Source organism: Strix uralensis, chromosome 10 (genome assembly GCF_047716275.1).
Source record: "Strix uralensis isolate ZFMK-TIS-50842 chromosome 10, bStrUra1, whole genome shotgun sequence".
Lineage (NCBI taxonomy): Eukaryota > Metazoa > Chordata > Aves > Strigiformes > Strigidae > Strix > Strix uralensis.
In genome coordinates this window covers 20,182,246-20,205,897 of record NC_133981.1, presented here as the reverse complement: position 1 = coordinate 20,205,897, position 23,652 = coordinate 20,182,246, and the positions used below count along the sequence as shown (strand labels likewise).

Below are 23,652 nucleotides of genomic sequence, written 5' to 3'. Positions count from 1 at the left end.
TGGTCCCAACAAACACCAGTGACTGCAGCTTCCACGGCCCGAGAGGTCCCCTGCAAGCTACCACTGCTCCAAGGCCCCGGCCACGCTCCAGGGACATCCCACACAGGCGAGCACATCTCCTGCCTGATGACACCCAGATGTGACACGGAGGTTCCTGGATTTGAAGTCTCCAGACTAACGCGGTCACACACACAGCCACAACACACCCGGTCCAGCTGCACTCAGGTAGCCCAACCTCTCCTTAGGAGCCCTGGCACCGAGGCGAGCAGCCAGTGCGTTCGCTGTCGGGGCTAGGGCCAGCCTCTGCACGCCTGTGGCAGAGCCGGGCTGGGCCAAGTGCCGCTCCCCGCGTGGGGAAAGCACACCTCACAGCCCTTCTCCTCGCTGGGAACGAGCACAGGAGACTTCCACACGTGCTCCTCTACCTGCCTCAACACGAGAAGAGGACTCCATCCTCCCGCCGGCTGCTGCAGAGCACCCGGCCCAGCTCCTCCCTGCTCTGCCACCATCCCTCCATGGGGCACATCCAGCCAACACGACATGGGTCAGCTACAGCCGGCCCTGCTTCTAGGCTACACTTTGGTCAACCGGCTGCTTCTCCCCACACAGACAACCCAACAAGCAACCACTGCATGATGGAGGCCAGCATTTTATTTTTTTGATACGGAAATTAATTTAAAAGTAGAAAGAAAGAGTCCCCCAAACAATAAATACTACGCCTTCATGAAATAAATTAATGTAGAGATTCTGTGCAGGGGGAAGTCGCTCCAATCACAGCTTCAACAGCAACCGGCACTGGGTCCAGTGTCCCCTCCCAACCTCCACTGCCTGGCGCTGTTCAGAAGCAGCAGCGAGCCCACCTACCCCCACATCTGGTGGGCCACGGTGGGGCGAAACATGGCCTTCACACAGCCTGGCAGGGCTGCGGAGCCGGGGAAGTCACCAGGATTCCCCTCTGACAGCCACCAAGACATCTGGGATTGCTCCACTCATCTGGCACACAGAGCTGGCATCAGAACCACAGGACCAACCTGCCTTGGATGGGACCCTCCAGAAGGGCCCGGGGGAGCCCCCTGCCAGAGCCCTGCCCTCCTGGCTGCGGCAGGAGCCCGCCTGGAGCCCTTGCTCTAGTTTCATGTGAATTTGAAGAGGATGACAAATTGTTTGTGGGGTGTTTTGTTTCTTTTTTTGTTTCTTTTTTTTGTTTCTCTTTTTACATCAATTCCCCCCTGCCCCAACATACACAATGTAGAAGCCCCCCCGCTCCCTCCCCGGTAAAAACACTTTGTCCCCAACCTCTGCTTGGAGTCACCCCCCCGGCCCACACCTCCCAGAGTGAGAGAAGTTCACAGATAAGGCAGTTCATGTGAGAGAGAGCTGGGCCCTGCCAGCGGTCAAGCCCGTGCCTCCAGGCCTGAGGAGGGCACTGACTCGCAACACCAAGCCTCCCCCTTCCAGACAAGACAGAGAACAGAGACAGACAGACAGACAGAGCGTGGAAGGGAGGCACTCATATGGTTTGCATTGCTGCTTCCCTCCTCCCCTGGCTCTTGCTCCCCGGGCCCTCGCAGGTTCACTTTATCCCCCCTCCCATCTCCCAGCCCCTAATACAATTCAGATCCTTGACAGCTAAAAACAACAAAACAAAATGAAAAGAACAAAACAACCCCCACGCCACACCCTTCGCATCCTTCTCCACCTGCTGCTGTGGCCCAGAGGGGAAATCCTGACTCTCAAAAAGGTCCTGCAACTTTTGCCTCCTGGCGGAGCTGAGACCAAGCAGGAGCTGGGCCCACTATTTCCCTGTGATCTCTATAACATCGTCGTCTTTGTCCTCGTCATTAGAGCTGCATCCCACCTCTGGGACCTCCTGGGATTCAAACTGAGGCACCTGGGACCGAAGGAGGCCCCCGGCCGGATAGCCCGAGTGAGGGGACATGTAGCCAGGGTAGGCAGATGCCATGCTCCTGGGAAGGCTGCTAGGCAAGACGGGGGCTGGGAAAGGAGCAAACATCCTGGGCTCGGGCAGGAGTGACTGCGTGAAGGGAAGCGAGTAATTGGGCAGCACCCCCGTCAGAGAAGGGTTTAGCATGAATGAGGGGACGCTGGCGGTGGCTGAGGTAGCAGCAGAAGAGCTGGCGGTGCCGGCTGTCAGCAGAGGGTCAGTAGTCACAGGGAACACCAGATGAGGGTCTGGGAGTAAATTGGGCAGCTGGTAATAAGAGGAGCCAGTGCCCATGTACAAGGAGTTTCCTGGTTGGGAGGCAAATGGATGGGTTAGGTTGTGGTTTAAAGAGACAGGAGGCATGGCGAACCCACCAGAGACGGGGTACCCGTGTTCGTACGGCTGCACGGACGATGGCAACTGGCGCTTCTTCTGCTGCCTGCGGGCTTGCTCCTCCGGAGCCGACGGCGAGGTCGACTTGCGCTTGTTGCCCCGTAAGTCCAACACCGAGTGGGCATCGACGTGCTGGCTGGTGGCCGGCAGGGCTGAAGACACGGAGGGAGCCATGCAGTGAATCCCCACACGCTGCTCGGCTCCTCGGGCTGCTAAGCTGGGCGCGTTGTCCATGCGGGCAGGCTGGCTTTGTGCCGTGTTGGTGCTAGGAGAGCTGTGCCGGGACTCCCGGGCAGCCGCTGCCTCCGCGTACTGCTGCAGTTCGCTGATGATCTCAGGGCTGTCGGGGGATATGGGCCGAGTGAGCTCCTCCGCGCTGGGGAGCTGCGGTGATGAGGCACTGTGTCTGCCATTGCTTGTGGACTCCAGTGAGGAGCTCTGGGAGCCTGGAAACAAGAAGATGGAGCAGGTGAGAAAGACAACCTTGGAGAAGAACCTGGGGCCAAGAGGCAAGAGTGGAAAGGAAGGTGGGGATAACATGGGGAGATTTCAGGTCAGCTCTGAACACAGGCGTGATGGAATGTGGCCAGGGAACACTGCCCCAGACACTCGGGTAGGAAAGCCGGTGAGCAAGCCCCACGCAGTGCTCGCAAGCCCCTACCTGAGGCAGCTGTCCGACGGTCTTCGTTGCCCTTTGGCTTCCCAGTGGTCCGGATAGCAAAAATCCGCCCATCGCTGGTCCGGATGTACGTCCCTGGGACAGAGGCACAACAACTTCATTCATGGTTTCCAGTCTCAACTTAGGACCCTGGATCTGTGAGCCCGCGAGGCTGCCTGGGCAGGAATGGGACAGCAGTGCTGCGTAAGGCCAGCCCACAGACCATGCAGGGAGATCAGTGCGGGGCTTCTGCCCCCTTCCTCCCTTCTCACTTCCACCCTCCTTCAGCTTTCCTGGGTTGGAGCTCACCCCTTCCCAATGTGCTGCCAGTGGGAAATACGGGACTTCATGCCTGGGCCTAAGATTGCTCTGGGAGCAGTGGGAAGTGTTTGGCTGTCCCAGTACGTGCAGTGGGTGTTGTGAGAATGAGACACCCAGCCACAAAGTTCAACAGCTCCTCTCAGACAGGAGCAGCCACAGTTGCAATGGCCCTGAAGCATCAGCTACAACAGCACACCCAAAGCATGGGCTGCAACAGAGCCACTGCAAAGTCCAGATCTCCTTCCCTTCTTGTTTTTTTTTCCTCTTAAGGGACTGATTCATGCTTTTACATCCTTTCCTTTGCTAACTAGCATTGGCTAGGACCCTATCCACAAGTCTTACCAAGACAGACAGACTTACCTTTTGTCCCTCGGATGATGTGGATGCTCTCGCCAGCACTGATTCTTGCCTGTACATCAGTGGATGTATTTGTACCCGGAATCACAATATCTGGCAGTGTGGGAAGAAACACAACAGTGTCCGTGAAATTACATGTCAGCCACAGTCAGGAGTGGGGAGGTGCACCACCAAACCCCTTTGCTTGCAACACAGTTGCCTCTCCTATGCGCAAGCCCTGTGTTTATTTCTGAGCAGCACAGGAAGGCAGCAGAGGCTCCAAGGAAGCAAAAGCCACGCTGCTCTGGCACAGCATCTCCCATGTCCCAACAAGGACAACTGGTGACAGTACTGCAGGCTCTCTCACCTGGAGTTCACTCTCAACAACCCGCCAGACCCATGCCCCTTGCACACCTGCAGGGAAAGTCCTCCAAGTACAGGGGAACCACCCAAAGGTAGAGAGGCAGTATCAGTGGCTGTGATGCCCGTCTGCCCATAGCCCATGAGGGCATCAACAACTCACCCTGCTCCTCAATTCACCATGGGCATCACAACTCAACTTACTGGGAGCATCAGCAACTCACCTGTGGTGGTGACAATCTTCTGCACAAAGACACCGGCTCGCTGTAGATAGTTGATAGGGAAGTTGACAGCAGGGTTGGAACTTGAGGTTGATCCTGCACCGCCCATGGGGACGTGCCGGGGCATCATAGGAATGGGGGTGGATTGAACTGGGCGGACACTTGCCACCGGCTTGTCCTCACCCTTGAGGGCTGGTCGCCTAGTGAGAGAGGAGGAAGAAAAGTGCAGTGACCCCACCGACAGGGCTAAGCGTCCTCTGCACCCTCATTTCATGTCTACAGCATGGGAAGAAGGGGAAGAGGCAGGTACTCACCAGTTCCTCTGGCTAAAGGCAGGGATGCTTGTCAGACTCTGGTCACTGGCTGGGTAATACTGTGCGTAGGACGGCCGGGTGTAGGGGACGGATGCTCGCTTTTCCTCCTCATAGCTCTTCTTGGCTGCTTTCTTCTCTGCCTTGGTCAGCTTGTGCTCCTTCCGGTCGATCAGCAGTGACTCATGCTGAAAAGGCTCCTGCAACCCCACAGCACTGAGGTTTTGACATCAGCACACCACAAGAGGGAACCAACATGCCCCAAATGGCAGCCACCTGGTCCCTGCATGAGCGCTGTCTCCATCCCAGGCTGGAGCAGGGAAGAGGGGAGTTCGGAGGCAGAGCTGGTGATGGTGAAGCATGCGTGGGGCAACGCTATGGATGTGACCAAGGCTCAGCTTGAAGAGTGACAGAGTCAGCTAAGCCATCACTCACCATCGCCAAGCCTGCCCAGCCAAGGCCACCGCTTACCACAAGCACAGAGCAAAACCCACGAGCCACAGGCCAGGCTAAGAGCACAAGTGCAGAGCCTGCCGAGACGTCACACAGCCACCAGAGCCCCATGACACCTGGCCACAGGCCCACTCTGCAACACCACTCTACCAGTGAAACTCTTCACAGCACAGGCAAGTGCTGGCTGGCTCCGCTTTGCTTTAAAGCCATCCCAAGAAAGGAGCTGGCAGCAAGCTGGGATATGCCACTGCCACCTTCCCACCCAGCACCAAGTTGAAGAAAGGGGTGCCCGACAACCTGCCCTCAAATCTGTCCAGGACAGACGTGGCTCTAAATGTGTAGAAGATATTGCAGGGAAGGGCAGGGCTCTTAGGGCCCTCTCTAGAGGATTTTTTACCTATTCCCATCAGCACGTAGATGTGTCCTTCTTGTCACCACGTCCCCATCACACAGCCAGACTCCTCCAGACCTCCTGCCTGTGCAGTGCTGTGCCAGCAAGGAAGCAGGTTGGTCTTACCTTGGTGATGAGGTGAGGATACTTGAGACAGGCTAATTGTAGAACAGACTCCTTCATCTTGCTTGGATTGAGGGAGAGCTGAGCAGGGTCGGATTCCTCTTCCACAAAATGCAGCAGGTTCTCCACCTCCCGGCGGGTGAAGTTCAGCACTGGGTTCAGATCATCCACCACCCGATCTGGAAAAGAGAGGGAAAGGAGTGAGCAGAGAAGGGAAGAGATAGGTACTGCTGACTGCTGCCCTTCCTACGCTCCTGTCCCAACAGAGCTCCCTCATTGCAATCTGCACAGCCCTCAGAAGCCTTCTGCAAATGTCAGGGCAGGGAAAAAAAAAAAATCATCAGCTGTGTTCAGGGATGAGCCTGTTTGACCAAGTCAGGCTGACAAATGCTTGTGCTCCAGACTGCACAACAATGCAGTGCAGGTCACTGAGCTCCTGGCATGTAGGAACATGAAGCTAGTTAGGGATGATGTCCCGTCTCACATCGCAAGGCTGAAAACATGTAAGGCCTGGGACAGAACTGCAGCCACGCCAGTATGTGCCCTCTCGCAAATCCCACCAAAAAGGCTCAAGTTAATAACCAGGTGCTGAAATCTACAGAACTTTGTTGAGTCAAAAGCTCAGAAAAGCAGCCACAGTCCCTCCCTCACAAGAGCCTGAAAGTTTTCCTTGGATGTTCCTTCCTGCACACAGGGCAAATAGGAGGACATGGAGAAAACATCTATATCAAGGTTTCTCCTGGGAGCCAAGCCAGCTGCCAGGGGACTCCACCTCGAGGGCAAGACAGCATGCTGAGTCGATCATGCTGGGTTGCTGCCTCTGGAGTTGGGTTTTGAGACAAAGAAGGACAGAGGCAGCAGAACTCTTTTTGGGTCACCACAACCCTCAGCTGCATTCCCTAGGAGAGCAGCTCGACAGTTGGTGCAAGCCAGCACAAAAGATACTTTTGGTACAAGGGCAGGTCAGAACTGAAATGAATGAATTATTCTTGGCTCCTAAGTAAGCACTACCAGTGAAAGGTATCGATATATATCTTAATGTCACTGTTTTCTCTCTTGCTGCTGGAGAAATGGAAGTACAGAGCTATTTAATAAGTAATGCCCAGTTTAAGACAAGTAATCCCCCACGCACAGGGGAAAACAGGATGACCACCCCTCAAGTCTCGAGTCTCATGCAGCAGCCAGGAGAGTAGCAGGGAAGGTAAATGGCACTGCACTGGGCTGGCAACACAACCCTGCTGCAGGATGCTGTCTTTACAACCCCTACAGCTCTGCCATGAATTTCTTATAGGATCTCACATCACTGCCAATTCATAAACATGAAACACAGCCCTAGGATAGTGTCTCTGTCACTTCTTAGGCTGTCTGGTCTTCAACCTTAAAAAAAGAAGTTACAAAAACCCACAGAAACAGGACTTAAAGGAGCTAAAAAGAGTGAAAGCCAAGAGTGGAGTGCCATGTCCATCCACACTTACCTGACATGCCCTGCTTGGAGATCTGACGGTCATAGATCTTCTTCTCAAGGGTGTAATCAGAAACCAGTCTGTAAATGTGGCACGGCTTCTTCTGCCCATAGCGGTACACTCGGCACACGGCCTGGGCATCATGGCATGGGTTCCAAGAAGCGTCAAACACCACCACTCTGTTTGCTCCAATGAGGTTGACACCCAAACACCCAGCACTGGAAATAAAAGGCAAATTTCAAATTGCTGCCTTGGCCAATTTTCAAAGCTTCTGGACAGGGGCAGCCATCACAGCCAAGAGTCCATGAGGTGTCTATGGAAAGTTCCCTCCAGTCATAAAGGCAACTTCAAACCCGTGTTTGGTTTCCAAGACTGTTGTTAAGTTGTTGCAGAGGACTAAGGCTAAAATCCTACACCCCTAGGGAATTCAGAAGCAGATGGCACTATCATTCCATAGAGTCTTGAGACCATGTTAGAAAGGAAGTTAAGAACAGAAAACCCATATGCATACAGAGCATCAGTGTGAGTCCTCCACTGTGCCTTTCTGCTCCAGCCTGCTTACCGTGTGGACAAAAGGAAGAGCCAAACAGAGGTGTTGCTGGGGTCATTGAACTGGTTAATCAGTCGTTCCCTTTCCGAGGCAGAGGTGCTGCCATCCAGTCCTGAGAAGGAAATTAAGGACACATTTAAAAGCTCTGTATGTTTGGGGGAATTCCATCAGAACAAAACCACTTCCCAAACACTGAGCTTTGGCACTGGTTCCCAATCAATTCTAGGTCTTCCTCAACTCATGCATTCCAGGACCTCAGTTGGACCACTCTGTACCTAATTTGCTCAGCCAGGTTGGGATATTTTCAACTAAAAGATCAAGCAAAAGATAACTCAAGCTTGGCAAGGCCAAGACTGGAAGTGCTATAACACACCTAGCCCATTAAGGCTCCGTATTAGGCAAGACAGACAGCAAGCCAGAGCAGCAGGGACTAAGGTCTCACATATGCTGGAAGCTCAAGGAATCAAGAGAAAGAATAATTGTGAAAGCCATAGACTGGATCTAAGCACAGAGAGTACTGGTCTAAAGGAGTGCAGGAGGGTGTCATGTCTCTGTTCCTGCACAGCAGCTTGCTTCTGGCAGCTCTGCAAAAATCAGGAACACATACCTACTGCTCCTCTCAGGTCTGGCCTGTAAAGTAGCCACACAAAGCAACAATCCATGCCAGAACAAGACTTAAAGTGCGGAAGAAGGGAGGAGGAATTCACAGCCCCGAGCTAGTGAAAGTGTTCAACAGTGATTCTGGTTTGGGAAGCAAGATCTAGAAAACAGCCAAACAGGAACCAGAAAGTATCTTTTACAACTTAAGAAAGCACTAGTCTGTGAGACATTAAAGATGTCTAACATATTCTGAGTAAGATGTCAAAACGAGGATTTAGAAATATCAGTTAGTTGCTATCAAACTGACACTGTCTTCCCAAGCAACTAAAGTAAGAACAATCTGAAAGAGACCTCTTCAGAAGAATGCTTCAGAAGAGCATTTTCACAGCCAGGGACAACTACAAGAAGATGGCAGGTCACTTTCAGGAATTAGTCCATCTCAGAGGATCAAACAGTGTCACACCAAAAGAGAGGAAGATTGGTTGCACTCACTGTAATAGTTGATATTTCGGACCCAGTTGTGAACTCCTCCATCTGAGCCTGGAGGACTCGGCATTGGCCTCTCTGCCAAAAACTCTTCAATGACGGATAACGTGGACAAGCTCTGGCTGCAAAACCAAAATCTCTGTTCAGGAGAAATCCCCCACAGCAGCAAAAGTGGAGCATCAGAACTCTTCCCAAACCATGACAGCACTGAGGGTTGTCAAACCCTGCTTGTGGCAGCACACCTCTCACTAGTAAACTTGACAGTGGCAGAAGTATAAAATCCATGGAGGAAAACCAGGATCTAATACAACAAGGGAGAAAAGGGGAACTACCACACCACTCACCCTGTGTAACACCCTCCTAGCACCAGGTTCAACTGCTCCAGCATTTAGTGACTGTAGGATCAGCTGTTGATAGTCTGCTTACCTGAAGACCAAGATCTTGTCTCCAAGCTTCACACTTTCCTCAATTAGGTGGAACAGTAACACCATCTTGGGTGAGTTCTCCAAGACTCCCGTCTGGTAATTACACAAGATGTCTTTGGCCTACCGAGAAACGGGAGACTATTACAGGTGGAGTTGCTCATTCCCTGTTTAGTTCAACAATCCTGTCTCAAGGTGAGAGAAATAAGTCATTGCAGAGAGGTTATATACATCCAGCCAGGTCGAGGTGACGTTACTCCCAACTACTGCTGCTACCTCCCATTCCAGAAGCTCCAAATGACAAACTTCTTGTAGTATGGATGAACAAGCATTCTCTTCACCTCTCATGACTCTCTACTTTATCTCAAGACCTCTCCTCTAGCCCACTAGATTTACCACCATCTTAACTAGATTAAACTTACACTCTAACACCTTTTTTAGAATAATAAAGTCCACAGCCTTTTTGGTCAGATGAAAACAATGGTATAAAAGAGTGCTGCCTGCACTCCTGTTTCATCAGAGTCCCAAACCCCTACCTGCACCATGCAGACATGCTTATCAAGATGCTCTGTGGTAGTGAAAAAGTAACAGAAATCTCCAACTCTTAAATAGTCGAGTCTTTTTTTTTCGCTCTACTTCAGAAAACTGTCCTAACAAAAAGAGGTGCAGCCTTTCAGAGTAAGTATCTAGCCTATGCTTATCATAACTCTCCAAATGAAGAGTTTTCCTGCAGTGGTACTCACCCACTCGTAAGTAACGACCTGATTTGCTCTCTCCTGAAAAGGGTTGAAGCCAACGCTCTGGAGGAACTTGCTATTGGTAGCTTCTCCAACTGGTGATGCCAATGCATTACTCTCTGTTTTGACTTTAATTCCCTGAGGCTGGCAGCGGGAATTAGTACTTGCTGTGCCAAGGTCATCCACATCCAAATCCTGCTCGTTTGCCAGATTCTCCTTTTGCAGAGCTTCATACAGCACATCTGGATGGTTCCAGATCTGAAGGGGTAAGAAAAGAAAGTGGTTAGGCCTGAGCTGGCCTGCTGCTAGTCGGTGACTGTGGACTGAAAGTTCCCACAGCTATTCAAAGGAAAGAACTAATACTTCAATCTTCTCCTCACCATCCCCACATGGAACTGTAAGGCACTGCAGGGAAAACCAGTCTGACTGCATTAAGGTAGTGAAAACAGAAAACATGACTCTACCATAACACAAGGTATAAACCATCTTAACCAAGGCTTTCCTGACTTTAAAACTGCCAGGTTCTTTCCCTGAGAACAAAGCAGAAGGCCACTGTGCACCCCACACAGCACAAATGCAGAGGAAGCTGCTTGTTTGCATTGCAGAAGGTAAATGGTTAAGGTATCAGCCCAGTACTGGTTCAGCTGAAGGCAGCAGGTTTCTTGCACAAATCTGAAAAAGACATTTAACATCCCTGCATCCCAGTTCTGGACATGGGGATAACAATTCTGCTGGGCCATTGCAGAGCACTCTGAGGATAGATGTGCCTGGCCAACCATGCTTTTACCTCCGGTTTTGACTTATATTCCTGCCTTTCCCTTACATACTACAATATTTCTTTACATCTCCTGACAAAACCTACCTTACAACAGACACAGAAAGCTTTGAGTGGGTTCAGTCCCAGCCAGCCACTGTTGCCTGCATCTCGGAACCGGTTCATGAACTCCGTATAAAGGGCCCGCTGGATCTTTGATAGACGTACCAAAATGACGTGTTCTTCCTTAGATGGGAGCTGAACCTTCAGCACATTGTGGCCTCGCCTGTGGAGAAAATAAAGAAAGAGAGATAAATAGAGGGAAGGGAATTTCCCAATCTGATCTCTCTGTGGCTGCCTGTAGGGTAAGATTTTGACTTCTTGCCCACCTGGCTGCAGGGAGAAAGACCTCTAGTTGTATGCTTCTCTACTGCACAACACTTCCGAGATACTCTCCCTGCAGCCAAATACCAACCGTAAGCACAATTACAGAGACCTCAAATGTTACAACCTTCTAGCACAGGTCACAGAGTTAAGAGGGTGATGAAAGTCCTGTTTTCCATAGCAGTTGAAAAACAGAAATAAGACCTAAGATCTCTTTTTAGCTCTGCCAACGACTAAGACACTCCATTCAAATCACTGGTCCAGCAGCTTAGAACCCTCATCTGAGAAACAGCTGATGTGTTTCCAGAGTGGTAGAGACACTGTCACTTTTCATAACTGAGGATTCATGAAACACTTTCAGACCCTCAGGCAGAGGATGTCAAAAAGTACATATCCAAATTAACTATTAAGACATCAAAATAAATCTGAGGTCACTCTGGTGCAGTTAGAGGTGTTGCTCTCCATTATCAGAGTTTGTGGTACCAAACCAAACCAACTTTACTTCTACCCTCAAGGCAAAACAGAGCCGTAAGGACCACTTTGCAGTTGACAGATTGAACAAGACAGAGATTCTGAGAGAAATATGGAACTGCTAACCCATGAATCTCCTCTGTGGTCTTCTCTGTATGCTTAAGATCCTCCCACAAAGGGCAATAAGGTACCTGTTTAAAACTCAAGCCTAAGAAGCTGCATCGATGGGCTGAGGCCAATTGTATGAGATTCAACAAGGCTAAGTGTTGGGTCCTGCACTTGGGTCACAACCACCCCACCAACACTAAAGGCTTGGGGAAGAGTGGCTGGAAAGCTGCCCAGCAGAAAAGGACCTGGAGGTGTTGGTCAGCAGCTGTCTGAATATGAGCCAGAAGTGTGCCCAGGTGGCCAAGAAAGCCAATAGCATCCTGGCTTGTATCAGAAATAGTGTGGCCAGTAGGACTAGGGAAGGGATCATCCCCCCATACTCAGCACTGGCGATACTGCACCTCAAATACTGCGTTCAGTTTTGGGCCTCTCACTACAAGACAGACATTGAGGTGATGGAGCATATCCAGAGAAGGACAATGAAGCTGGTGAAGGGTCTAGAGCAGAAGTCCTGTGAGCAGTGGCTGAGGGAACTGGCTCTGTTTAGTCTGGAGAAAAGGAGGCTGAGGGGAGACCTTACCACTCTCCACAACTACCTGAAAGGAAGTTGTAGTGAAGCTGGTGTCGGTCTCTCTTCCCGGGTAACAAGGGATAGGACAAGAGGAAACGGCCTCAGGTCGCACCAAAGGAGGTTTAGATTGATATTAGGAACAATTTCTTCACCAAAAGGGTTGTCAAACATTGGCACAGGCTACCCAGGGAAGTGTTGAGTCACCACCCCTGCAGGTATTTAAAAGACATGTAGACGTGGCACTTAGGGACATGGTTTAGTGGTGGACTTGGCAGCGTTAGGTTAACAGTTGGACTCAACGATCTTAAGGGTCTTTTCCAACATAAATGATTCTATAAGACAGCATGATTAGCTGTACTGCATAAACTCAGCAAATAAGCAGACTAATCCAGGATGAAGGAGCTGTTTGCATGGACTACACCATTAAGAACTCGTTGTGGACTCACCGCTGCACAAAGCCTTCCAGCAGGCTATGCAGGACATGACTGCGATACCTCATGAGACGGACATCTTGAGGGGTGCTGTCAATACACTGCCCATTCAGGATGGGGCGCTCAAACATGTTGCTGAATTCCTGCCGTGAGCCTAGAAAGTCAGGTCGGACAAAGTCTACCATGCACCAATACTCAATGAGGTTGTTCTGGAGCGGGTAGCCAGTCAGCACTACCCGCCGGCGGGAGCGGATGTTCTTCAGGGCCTGCGAAGTGCTGGCATGGCAGTTCTTTATCCTGTGGCCCTCATCACAGATAACCACATCTGGGCCAGGGCGAGACAAAGCCTTCTCAATCCCTGAGGACAAGGAACATTAAGTGTCAGTTAGAGATGAGTAAGACAAAGTTCTAGTTTTATAGGGTCACCAACTTCACAGAAAGATAGGTAGTTCTGAAAGACAAAAAAAACCCCAGTATTCATGGGTGGCAAAGAGCAAGGCTGATAAATAAAACAGGAAATAAAATGTGACTAGACACTAGCTCCAATTTAGCATAATGTGGTAATGACCAGACATGACTGTCCCTTGATTTCTGCTCAATGACCTGCACTACATCAAGTTGGGTGTCTTGCATCACATCAGACTGGCAAATCTCACCCAGACAAATCCCCGAGTTCAGTGTACTGCCTTCCGTGCTTACTTGCAGCTACTACAAGAAATGAAAGAATCAACCAAAGCTCCACAACCTTCTGCCTCCAAAGACACAATCCTGCCCAGCAAAGTTTGATCATGGCAGGGATGCTAAAAGCAAGTTATAGGTTGTTCCCCTGTGCTGCCAGAGTTGATATCCAGCTGGACAACCAGATCACGCTCGCTCTCTCAAGGACTGGCCTCCCACCTTTCAGAAGCTCTTGCTGCCGGTCTTCCTCATCCAAGTCAATAATGACAGGGACAGCTTGTTTCTTTGTTTTCTTTTTCCTGCCAGTGGCAAAGGACTTCTTCAGCGAGAGGAGACGGTACATCTCATATCCCATCAGCAGCACACCACCTTCTATCACCCAGTCATTCACCACCTTTGCACGTGCAGCTGTTGTCCTGCAAAACAAGCAAACAAATAAACAAACCAACAAAATAAATAAACCAACCAAATAAACCGTAAGCTTTCTCTCCAGTTTCAGTTTGGGCCACTGGATTGGAGTCTGATGAGAAAAAAGACCCATTCAATTAATTAAAGCACTTTCTCACATCAAACCAGAAAGAGGAATACAATGAAGTTTCTTTAGGAGACAACCTGGTACAAAAGAAAAGAAAAAAACCCTTTTATGTGCCACAGGTAACAGGGTTGAGAATGAAATCCTTACAGGAACTGAGCTATAGAAGTTTGTCATGTACAAAAGCATATCAAACTTGAGAGTATCCTTTTTAAAGAGCTGTTGAGGAGACTGCCTCTGCAAAAACCATTTTCAGAACAAGCTGCTAATGTGCGTGGTTGTAATCGTCTAGTCGTTTATCCCTTGTTGTTGTCTCTCCCAATGCTACTGTCCCTCAATTATTCCTTCCCTGCTAGCCTGCTCAGAACTGGTTCAGATCGAGACACTGTCCTCCCTCAATCTTCCCAGAGGACACCAGATCCCATCCAATAGTAAACACATGGCTGGAGTAGCATCAGCAGACTCAAAGTACATTCCACCCAGAAGGTGAAGACCTCGACAGATGAACATATGAACATAGCTGATGAACTGAGAGCTCCCTACGATCACTACACTGTCCTTACCCATTCAAGAAAAATGAGCCAGAAAGAAGCAGAGATCCACAAGCCAGGAATACAGTCCACACCAGGCTGTAACTGCAATCACTGATCTCTCCTTTCTTGACAAGGAGGCTTTGTATAACTTGCCAGAATCCCTCCAGGACAACACAATTCACAGAAAGTCACAGTGTCAGGCAGAGGAATCCCTAAGTGTGTGAAAAATCTCAGGAAAAAAAACCAACTCATATTTAAAACACAAGAGACCCATGGCAGAAGAGGCACATGCCTCAGGAATCCCAGGTCTCTGACAGCACTAGCAGTGTACCACCAGAACAAACCACAACACTTCTGCTCCTCTCTGCAGAAGTAGCTGTGTCTCTGCAACTGAGTTCCTGATCTCAGCATACATGGAAGAACAGAAAGGCTCATCAGCAGTGTGAGAAGGAAGTAAAAGATATAAATATTGAAGGAAAGAGACAATAAATCTCTCACAGGTACCAAAATCCTCCCCTCAAGATGGCATTCACAACAACTGCACAGTGGGAAAGATCTGGGAGTTGAGGGCACAGAATTAGCCCAAACTAAACAGTCTGCAACAGCAATTCTGATGACAGTTCCATAAGATGCAGTCCAACAGCTCAAAAGGGATTCTACTGGCACTCACTTGTGTTCATCATTCAGGATGTGGACTTTGAAGGTGCGAGGCTGGACCTCTTTGGAGTCATAATCAGCAGGAAGGTTTTCAGGTGCTGGGAGCCACATGTTGAATTCTGCTAGCCAGTTTTGGAGTGTATTCACCTGAAAAAGTTAGCCATGGAAGGATTAAAAACCCCATTTGAGTCGCTCCTGTTTTTAAGAACAAAAATGAGAATAGGGAATGACAGCCAGCCACGCCCAGACAGAAGGAGCAGACTACAGCATGCAAACTCAGGGACACAGGGAATGAAAGAGGGAGAAGAAGAGCAAGGGTATGATGGAGCTTCATGTGAGACAGGACACTAATCAATCTTCTCTACACAAAGAAAGTAGTAGTGCAAGGAAGCCCCTCAGCCAGACCCTCACATGGCTACTTACAGGTACAATGGCAAGAACAGTCTTTGCTTCTGTGTGCCGGAAAAGTACATCCAAGAAAGAGATGACCTGTATGGTCTTGCCCAGGCCCATGCTATGTGCTAAAATACACCCAAACCCACTGCTGGTTTTAAATCTCTCCAAGGACTCGACCAAGTTGTCATACAGGAATCGGATCCCACCAATCTAGACAGAAAAGTAGAAAAGGTATTAGAATGGTGGGAGAACAAAACCAAGATGGGTGCGTATTTACAGAGCAGCAAGCACATCAGAATTGCATAACCGTGAAAATAAAATATAAAGGGGTTGTTTCAAGTTTACTACAGTAATCAAGGAAAGGCTCAGAACATCATTGGGTTTAGATACTTATAAAATTTCCTGAGAATATACTAATAAATCAAAATTCATTTGCAGACAGAGAATCTGAATTGGGGTTGATTAGTTTGTTTATAAATATAATTGTATTTTTAAAATGTTCATCTAAATACGCAAAAGTCTGATGATAACAATAGCCAAAGTTATACATAGCCCTGGCCTTTCTTTAATTTGTCCTTATCATTTGACTGTCCATGACAGCCACCACCACAACCAGACTGGACACAGAGCTCACCAAAGAACTTCTGCTGAGACTACAAGACAGGCTTGCCTGAATTCATTGCATTTTCAAGGTTAATAGAGCCTACCTGATGAGGTTTTACTGCATGTGCAAGCTGGGGAGCCAGGAAAATGTCCTCCTCATTTGGTGGATGATTGATGTTGACAATGACTTGCCCCAGAGCATCTGACTGATTTAAGGCATCATTCACATGAGAGCCACTGCTCTCTTCACTGCCATCCTCCTCCCCTTCATTGCCAGAGTCACTGCTGTCCACAATTTGGAGGGCATCATCCTCTCCCGAACTCAGCTCAATCACTTCTGTAAAGTAACCAAAACAGGAGAGAATAAGGGCAAAGGTTAACTTGACATCAGGGTTAATCATGCATGGAAAAAAATCATATAAAGAAAATAAGGCTACCACATTTTGCAATTCCACACTGGTCTAATGGCCTATTCTGAACAAGCAAGCACAACAGAGGCACGCACCAGGCTCCTCAGACCAGTATATAAAAGCATGAGTTTCCCTGAGTTTCCCCATGTTTCAGAGAACATTAATTTGGGCTGATCCAAAGAGAACATGAGACAGTTTCTGTAAGCGTTTTATGGTCTCCTCCATATGTCCTCTTAACTCCCAAACCCAGATATGCATTTTATCTGTACATACAATGTCTAAGGACCACCAAGGAAATCAGGAGGAAGTGCTCTACCAGAGCGGTATAAAGGAGTCAGGTTAGATCCATTTGGGACAAGGGACACAAAACCCACTTTCAGTTGCAGACCCAAATATTTAGATCCTCCTTTTATACACGGCAGATGATGCCACATCTCATGTAAGCATTCTTCATCAGAGCACTTAGCAAAATTAAGTGCATTTATAAAGTAGCAATAAACACAAGTTTGCAAGAGTGCCTGACTGGCCATTTTATAAGTGTCAGTTTAGGACTCGAAGGCCAGAACTGTAGACCAACAGGTCTACAAAAATCTGAAGTGATTCACTACTGGAGCATCTGACTAAATGGAAACAGGAGACTTGGGGCTAAATAAACAGCAAATTGTGAGAAGACCAGGTTGAGGCAATTGGTCACTTACCATCTTTAATGCTATTTTTTCCTTTAGCATCATCTTCACTGCCACTGCTGGTACTATCTAGGCAGATCACTTCCTCAGCCAGGACCTGAGGGGGGAGCTGGGTAGCCTCTGCTGTTCTGAAAACGATGTCCTCTACAAACATAAATTACAAACAATAAGTAATTCATAATAATGGGGAAGGAGACAAAACTGTTCAAAAACCAGACAGTATTTCCTTCCACTTTTGCTCCAATAACTTAGTCCTGGAATTTTCCATAACAGACTCTCACTGTCTACAATACTGCTATGACTCAGCTTCCTGGGTCACAATCTCCTCCTTTCTCAATATGCCGAAACAATGGCCCATTGCTGATGGCACCCTCTCTATTGCATGCCCTGGCTGGGCACACTGACCACGCAACATGCTAAAGTCCATTTTTTCCTTTTTTTTTTTTTTTCCTTCTTCTTTTTTTTGGCTCTCAGAAGTAAAAGCTGTTTTTCATCCAGCAGAGAAAGTACCAACTGCTGAAGGGATGATAACTGCCCTTTGTTAGTAGGGACACTGTAATAATTATATCCCACATACCATAAACAACGTTTGCTGATCAAGACCATTTGTTTGTGTGTTTAAGCATTGCCATGCGGGGAGAAAGGCTAGCTAACAGGGCCAAATAAGCACCGCTGCAGTGACTCAGCCAGCAACGACGTTCTTCTGGGGCTGCAACCTGCTCTGCAACAGTTAAAGTGCTTTAAATAGCTCTTATTCCTTCCCCCCCATGTAAAAATGTTTTGAACACTTGCACTTAAGGGAGAATATACATTTTCTCAAGAGGCAAAGTCAACTCAAGAACTCCCAACACCTTCCAACTGCACTTCTCTGCCCTTTACACTAGTCTGAGAGGCTGTGCCATAAATTAGATCAGTGAAATGATCCAGGTTAGAAGACAATGCAAGATGACATATTGACCGAAAGACAAGGGTGATGCTTAACCATTTACACTGCCTACTATTTCACTGCTTGCTGAAACATGCAAGAAAGGACAAGGTTACATCATGAACATATGTGCACGCAGTCTATTGCTCCACTACCCCTAGTACCAGAGCTATGCATTACCAACCAGACCATTCACAGTACAAATAAGATCTGGACCAAGGACATCACATTTCTGTCAAGTACATTGCTTTAAGCTTTCATGCTGTTGAAAAGACAAGAGAGACCTGTTCCAGCACCCTGCTTACACACAATTAACTTGTCAAAATATCTTCAACAAAAGTGACCTGGTACCTTTTACCATACAGCCACAGCATCTTGATTCAGAACTAGCTCAGAAGTGGAACTGACTACGTTGAGCCAAAAGGGGTTTGGAACTGTTGTTTCAAGAGTTTACACTTGAAAGTCCAAGTGCAGCATAGAATCATAGAATGGTTTGGGTTGGAACGGACCTTTAAAGCTTATCTCGTCCAACCCCTCTGCAATGAGCAGGGACATCTTCAACTAGATCAGCTTGCCCAAAGCCTCATCCAACCTGACCTCGAATGTTTCCAGGGATGGGGCATCTACCACCTCTCTGGGCAACCTGTGTCAGTGTTTCACCACCCTCATCATAAAAAATTTCTTCCTTATATCTAGTCTGAATCTACCTTCTTTTAGTTTAAAACCATTACCCCTTGTCCTATCATGGACAAGCATAGCATTTCCATCTTCTTCATTCAGTTTCTATCCTTAAAAAAATATTGCTTCAGGTGGCATCTCCCACTGCTTACCAGGAAGAAACTCTAGGGGTACAGTTGGTATAGTGGCTGGATAATCCTTCCGCTGCTGCTCTAGCCGTTTCCTTCTCTCCAACTCTTCCTGCTGGGCTGCTTTTGTCACGGCTTCCAGTTGGTCCTCACGCAACAGCTTTCTGAACACAGGAGCAAAGAGAGAAACATGATTTGGTTACACTCGGAACAATTTCTTCCAAAAATGTGAATGGGTGTACAGCTGGCTCAAAAGATGATTGACAAGCTCCAGGTAGTCTGTCAGATACACAGGCTAGAAACATCATCATCAAAAGCTATAGACAAATTTTACAGCTATTTCAAGACTGTGCTTCCCAGCTACAGGTAACACGACTATTGGTCAAGGAAAAGACAGAAGTTTGACAGAAGGAAAATAATGAAAGGAGGAAAAATGTGAGTGGGTAAGTATATACTTAAACTAGGTTATCACAGACTAGTTCTTCTGTCTGAAAGGATGTTATTTATTGCTATGCAGTTTATAAACAGAAATGCACAAAGTCATGCAAAGAAGATATATGGGAAGAAAAGGCATCAATTCTTCCCCCATGAAAAATCATCTCCCTGATTCTCCTCTGTCATAGTATTTTCAGAAACTAGGATCTCTAATTGCTTTAACAATTGTTTCAAAGGATGCTCTCAAAGCACCTTACCTTTACAGGTAATTTTCATTACTTCCAAATGTGGGGACAAATTCCTGTGCAGGTCACAGGAGACAAGACCACAGACAATCAATGTGATTGGAAGCCAAGCTCAAACTTTTATTAGCAAGCAAGCCCTTATATACTCTTGTGCCTTCTAAAAATAGCAGCAAGCCCTTATATACTGTTGTGCATTCTAAAAATAGCAGCAAGCCCTTATATACTGTTGTGCATTCTAAAAATAGCTCCCCTCAGTACTTTCCACAAACATTGCTGCTCGTAGCCAGTAGATAAGTTCCTGCTTTTGCAATTCCAAAAGGGATCTTCTTTATCAGTCTTTTCCTTAACAATCACACTCTTTTCTTCTGGCCTTCTTGTAACTATTTCTTGCTTTTAGATGTCGTTAATCTTTTGACCCGAGTGCTGGTTGTACTTTTCCCTTGTCAGTGCGGGTGGAAAATTCAGCAACCCAGCATACGCACCCACATCCAACAGTTACTTTCCCCCTGCTTCAGTTTCACATGTGCAGCCCTGGAAACAAAGGCTCTTTTGCCAGAGGAGAGGTGCAGTACAAGCAGTGGTAAAATCCAGCGCCCTCAAACTGGCCTTTAAATCTACCCAACCCTACATTGCAGGGACATCTCCTCCATCCTACTGAAGTCTCAGTTTCCAAGGTCTACTCAATGGCCATTCCTTCAGCTTTAAGAAAATCAATCTGCACAAGCTTAAATATGAACCAAAGACCACCAGCACGTTACATACAGGGCAAAAGAGCCATTGCTGCCACAGGAGTTCCTGCTCTATTATGACTCCTCTGAGAATTTTAGATCCCCTAGAACAAAATTTCATAGCTAATTACCACCTCACAACCTGTCCCAGAATATATGTGGTGACTTACACAATTACTGCTTTATAAAATTCAGGAGAAACTGATTTCCAACATTTCAGTCACCAGTCACAGCATCAGCATTCCTGCCAACAAGTACCCAGGATAGTAGAGGGAAGAACTGTATTTTAGTCTGTTTGCAATAGGATGCCCATCAGCAGATACCTGAAACTGGATGTTTACTTAATGGTGGTACTATTTTTCAATTACATGTCTTAAAAGCCAGCAGCAAATACACAATTTTTGCAGTATATTCCATAACCAAATATTCGCTCTTCTGAAATACCAAACAAGTCTGCACCCACATACAGTACTCCAGTCTGAGATCATACTACTCCCACTGGTGAAATCCTAAGGTTTTGGAAAAGAAAAGCCATCTGGTTCGCTGGCAGTGGCAAAAATGTAGCTCAGAAGCAACGTCCAGAAATTCTGTTTTTACCCAAAGGGCTATATAGGACCCTAGCTTTTTCTGTCCTGCTGCTGCTTACCTTATGTTCCTCCGCATGTGAGATGGTTTTTGAGCCCTCTTCTTTTTGGTGTCCTCAGAGGCCAGGCTCTTGTGCTGGTTCTGCAAGAGTCGCTCTGCCCGCTCACTCTGAGATGAGGTAGTTGAAGTAGAGCGCTGCCATTCTCCATCCTCCGCATGTTCAACATGGTCACCGCTGAACACAGCTTCCTGGGGTTGGTCTGAAAAGACAAGGAGGTAATGACATGAGAACAACTGTGACAGGCTGGCAACTGGCTTTTACACGAGCATTCATCAGGATTTGAGCTGAATGGGAACCAACAATCCCTGTTGTCACTCGTTTGCAAGCATGTTTCTCTGAGGGTCAATGGGGTCCTTTCCAACAGCCACCGCTCAAAGAGCGTTAAAAAGTTTTACAGTGAAGGGTCTGTTCCCAGTGAAAGCCAAGACTAATGCCACTCAACACAGCCCAAAAGTGTCCTGACAAGAAAACAAGGCAAAATTATTTCAGTCCATGAGGAACACTTGCTGCCCCTAAGGGACTGTTTTCCTACAGGGGCCCAATGAACTCTGATTAAAACACAGAACACAAATCTCTTCTTCTTTCTTTCACAGCATTCAAGTGGGGCAGAAATTTCCATTTATGTGACACCTGTGTAACCATCTTCCAAGTTAACAGAACATACCATGCAAGAGGTTATCTGGTTCAAACACTAGATCATGGCTTAGCAGGCAGCTCAGTGGTTTTATCACCAGGCTCCACTCATTATTTAAATGGTAATTTCTGGCAAGCTTTTTCAAAAACAAAAAGTGACAATACTCTTTCCACACTATAAATCACACGTTTTCCTTTTTCTCTGCATTCTCTTATTTTCAGACTTCCATTAGTGGCTGATTTCATTCTTAAAGCACTATGTGAAATGACACCTTGTTCTATGTGACATTTTGCTCTTCAACAGGCTGCCAGTGACCAAACTAATGCTTGCAGAGCACAGAAAGGAAATGTTTCTGTTCAAAAGCTTCCCTTGAAGTAAACTGTTTCTGACAAGCCTTGTAATAGCTTCTTTGAAGCATCTTGTCCCCTTGTGTCAGGCAAAGAGATACCCTGAACCTCATCTTATAATCAGCTTTCTTGCTTATACTGTGTATCTGAGCTAATGACTGAATTGAAATGACAATTAGACAGAACTTTGAAGGAAAGAAGACATCAGTGCAGAAGAATGTGGCTGATTAAGTAATACAGAACTAACAAGCATCACATTGTGACTCCATGGGATCTGGAGACAAAGAACATCCCTTCCCAAAAAGCTGGGAGCTTAAATGAAGGATGCATCAGTGCAGCATGTTGCATGTACAGGCACCTCTGCAGCTGCCACATTTAATATGCCTATTAAATTAACCTTATCACCAGTATCACCTCTTAAAATCGAGATGACAAGAACTAGATTCACACCTTGGTCAAAAGCACCAACTGTGCAAGCTTCCTCTCCAGACATCCCACCAGACCTGCCCCAGCATTTGCTTGAAGTCTATGTCAGAATCCATTTCGGACTTCAGGGCTCACCCCACCATGGACTAATACCAGCAGAGCAGGTCAGACATTTCTGTGAACATCAGTCCCAGCAAGTCCTACACATACTGGAAAAACAGGTATCCACAACTTATGGGATGAAACAGATCTCACGATGAATGCAAGAGTTATGTTGCATGTGAAGATAAAGGCAAAGGGGTTCGCTGCTACAATCACAGTAGTTCTCCTACCACTGCCAAGGTCTTGGAGCTGTGTCCTTCCCACCATGACTCCTTAAACTTACAAGCTCAGACATCACACATCACATTCACTTGCAGACAGAGAACTGTGCTGGGAATAAACCCAGTTTCCTGGGCTTCCCAGACAACAGCTCTGCTATTTGAGCTACAGACACATTTCAGTCACATTACCTGCAATTCTTCAGCACTGTTTCCTTCCCCCCACCCCTCTGGACTCCTGGTTATATAACTAGATCAAAAGATTGGATGAAATAGGGCAAAGGGAAGCAGGGAGGCTGCACACGTGATCACATTCTCCCAGATGAGTCATTAAAGCAGTGACTATCCCGAGACAAACAGTGCCATGGTTACATTGCTGCCATCTCACCCTGGGCCCAGGGGACCTTGACAAGACATCGGAGAGCAAAGTCATGCTGTTTGGAAGAGGAAGCACTTCCCTCCCCATGTTACCTCCAGCAGTGACTCTGCCACCCTCACTGTGCCAGGAAAGAGTGCCTTCAGGACGAGGGTGATGTTAACAAAATCCAAAGGCTCAGAAACCCAAAGGTAAGGCCATTACATGTCTCCTCTGTATGCTTTCAAATTTGTTGTGCAATCCCTATGTAGACTCATTCCACCTCTGCATTTTACCTTTTCTTTCCTCCTAATCATATGTAATACAAGTGATGAAACCTACACACAGCTGGATCAGACAGGTTTTTTCAAAATATAATTCTCATCTGACCAGGAGCCTGAAGCCCAAATTCTGATGATAAATTTGGTCGTGCACTGAGTACAGGCCCTCATCTGCCACAGCCACGTCTGCTCAGCCTGGTGTTTGTCCTGCCAATACAAGTTCTGAGGTGAGGAACACAATCTGTGCCTCAGCCCACATTCCTGACACATACGCATCTAGATACCGAGATCTCTTCTACACTAGTGACAGTACCAAACATCACACTGATTCAGCTGTGGTGGGATTCAGAGGACAGCCAGCTTCCTGAGGCTGGTCCCATCCTTGCCACTACAATGAATAAAGCTGCTTTTCACAAAGCTTAGCTAACACAATGATAAAAATCACAAGTCTAACCATGCAACAGCTCCCCCCACACCTGCGACATGAGCTGGCAGTTGCTAGCAGGAACTGTTTTGTTGC

The 23,652-nt window shown here is 47.5% G+C and overlaps 1 protein-coding gene across 4 annotated transcripts in view; it reads right to left on the bottom strand.

The window, feature by feature from the left end:
• RAD54L2 (RAD54 like 2) overlaps positions 1–23,652 on the bottom strand; it is a 71,894-nt gene that overhangs the window by 2,993 nt on the left and 45,249 nt on the right. For 3 of the 4 annotated variants that reach the window (XM_074879603.1, XM_074879605.1, XM_074879604.1), the window contains 20 exons: positions 20,770–20,968; positions 18,740–18,879; positions 16,997–17,128; positions 15,993–16,225; positions 15,313–15,495; positions 14,903–15,036; positions 13,387–13,583; positions 12,505–12,847; positions 10,633–10,810; positions 9,777–10,028; positions 9,038–9,156; positions 8,618–8,733; positions 7,538–7,637; positions 6,988–7,193; positions 5,516–5,691; positions 4,549–4,745; positions 4,238–4,434; positions 3,678–3,767; positions 3,000–3,092; positions 634–2,784 (listed from right to left, as the gene is read on the bottom strand). In XM_074879603.1, the coding sequence (XP_074735704.1) occupies positions 1,796–2,784; positions 3,000–3,092; positions 3,678–3,767; positions 4,238–4,434; positions 4,549–4,745; positions 5,516–5,691; positions 6,988–7,193; positions 7,538–7,637; positions 8,618–8,733; positions 9,038–9,156; positions 9,777–10,028; positions 10,633–10,810; positions 12,505–12,847; positions 13,387–13,583; positions 14,903–15,036; positions 15,313–15,495; positions 15,993–16,225; positions 16,997–17,128; positions 18,740–18,879; positions 20,770–20,968 (4,274 nt within the window). In that variant the 3' untranslated portion in view covers positions 634–1,795. Of the gene's footprint in view, positions 1–633; positions 2,785–2,999; positions 3,093–3,677; positions 3,768–4,237; positions 4,435–4,548; positions 4,746–5,515; positions 5,692–6,987; positions 7,194–7,537; positions 7,638–8,617; positions 8,734–9,037; positions 9,157–9,776; positions 10,029–10,632; positions 10,811–12,504; positions 12,848–13,386; positions 13,584–14,902; positions 15,037–15,312; positions 15,496–15,992; positions 16,226–16,996; positions 17,129–18,739; positions 18,880–20,769; positions 20,969–23,652 lie in introns of those variants that run through there. The other variant, XM_074879606.1, reaches the window with a different exon arrangement.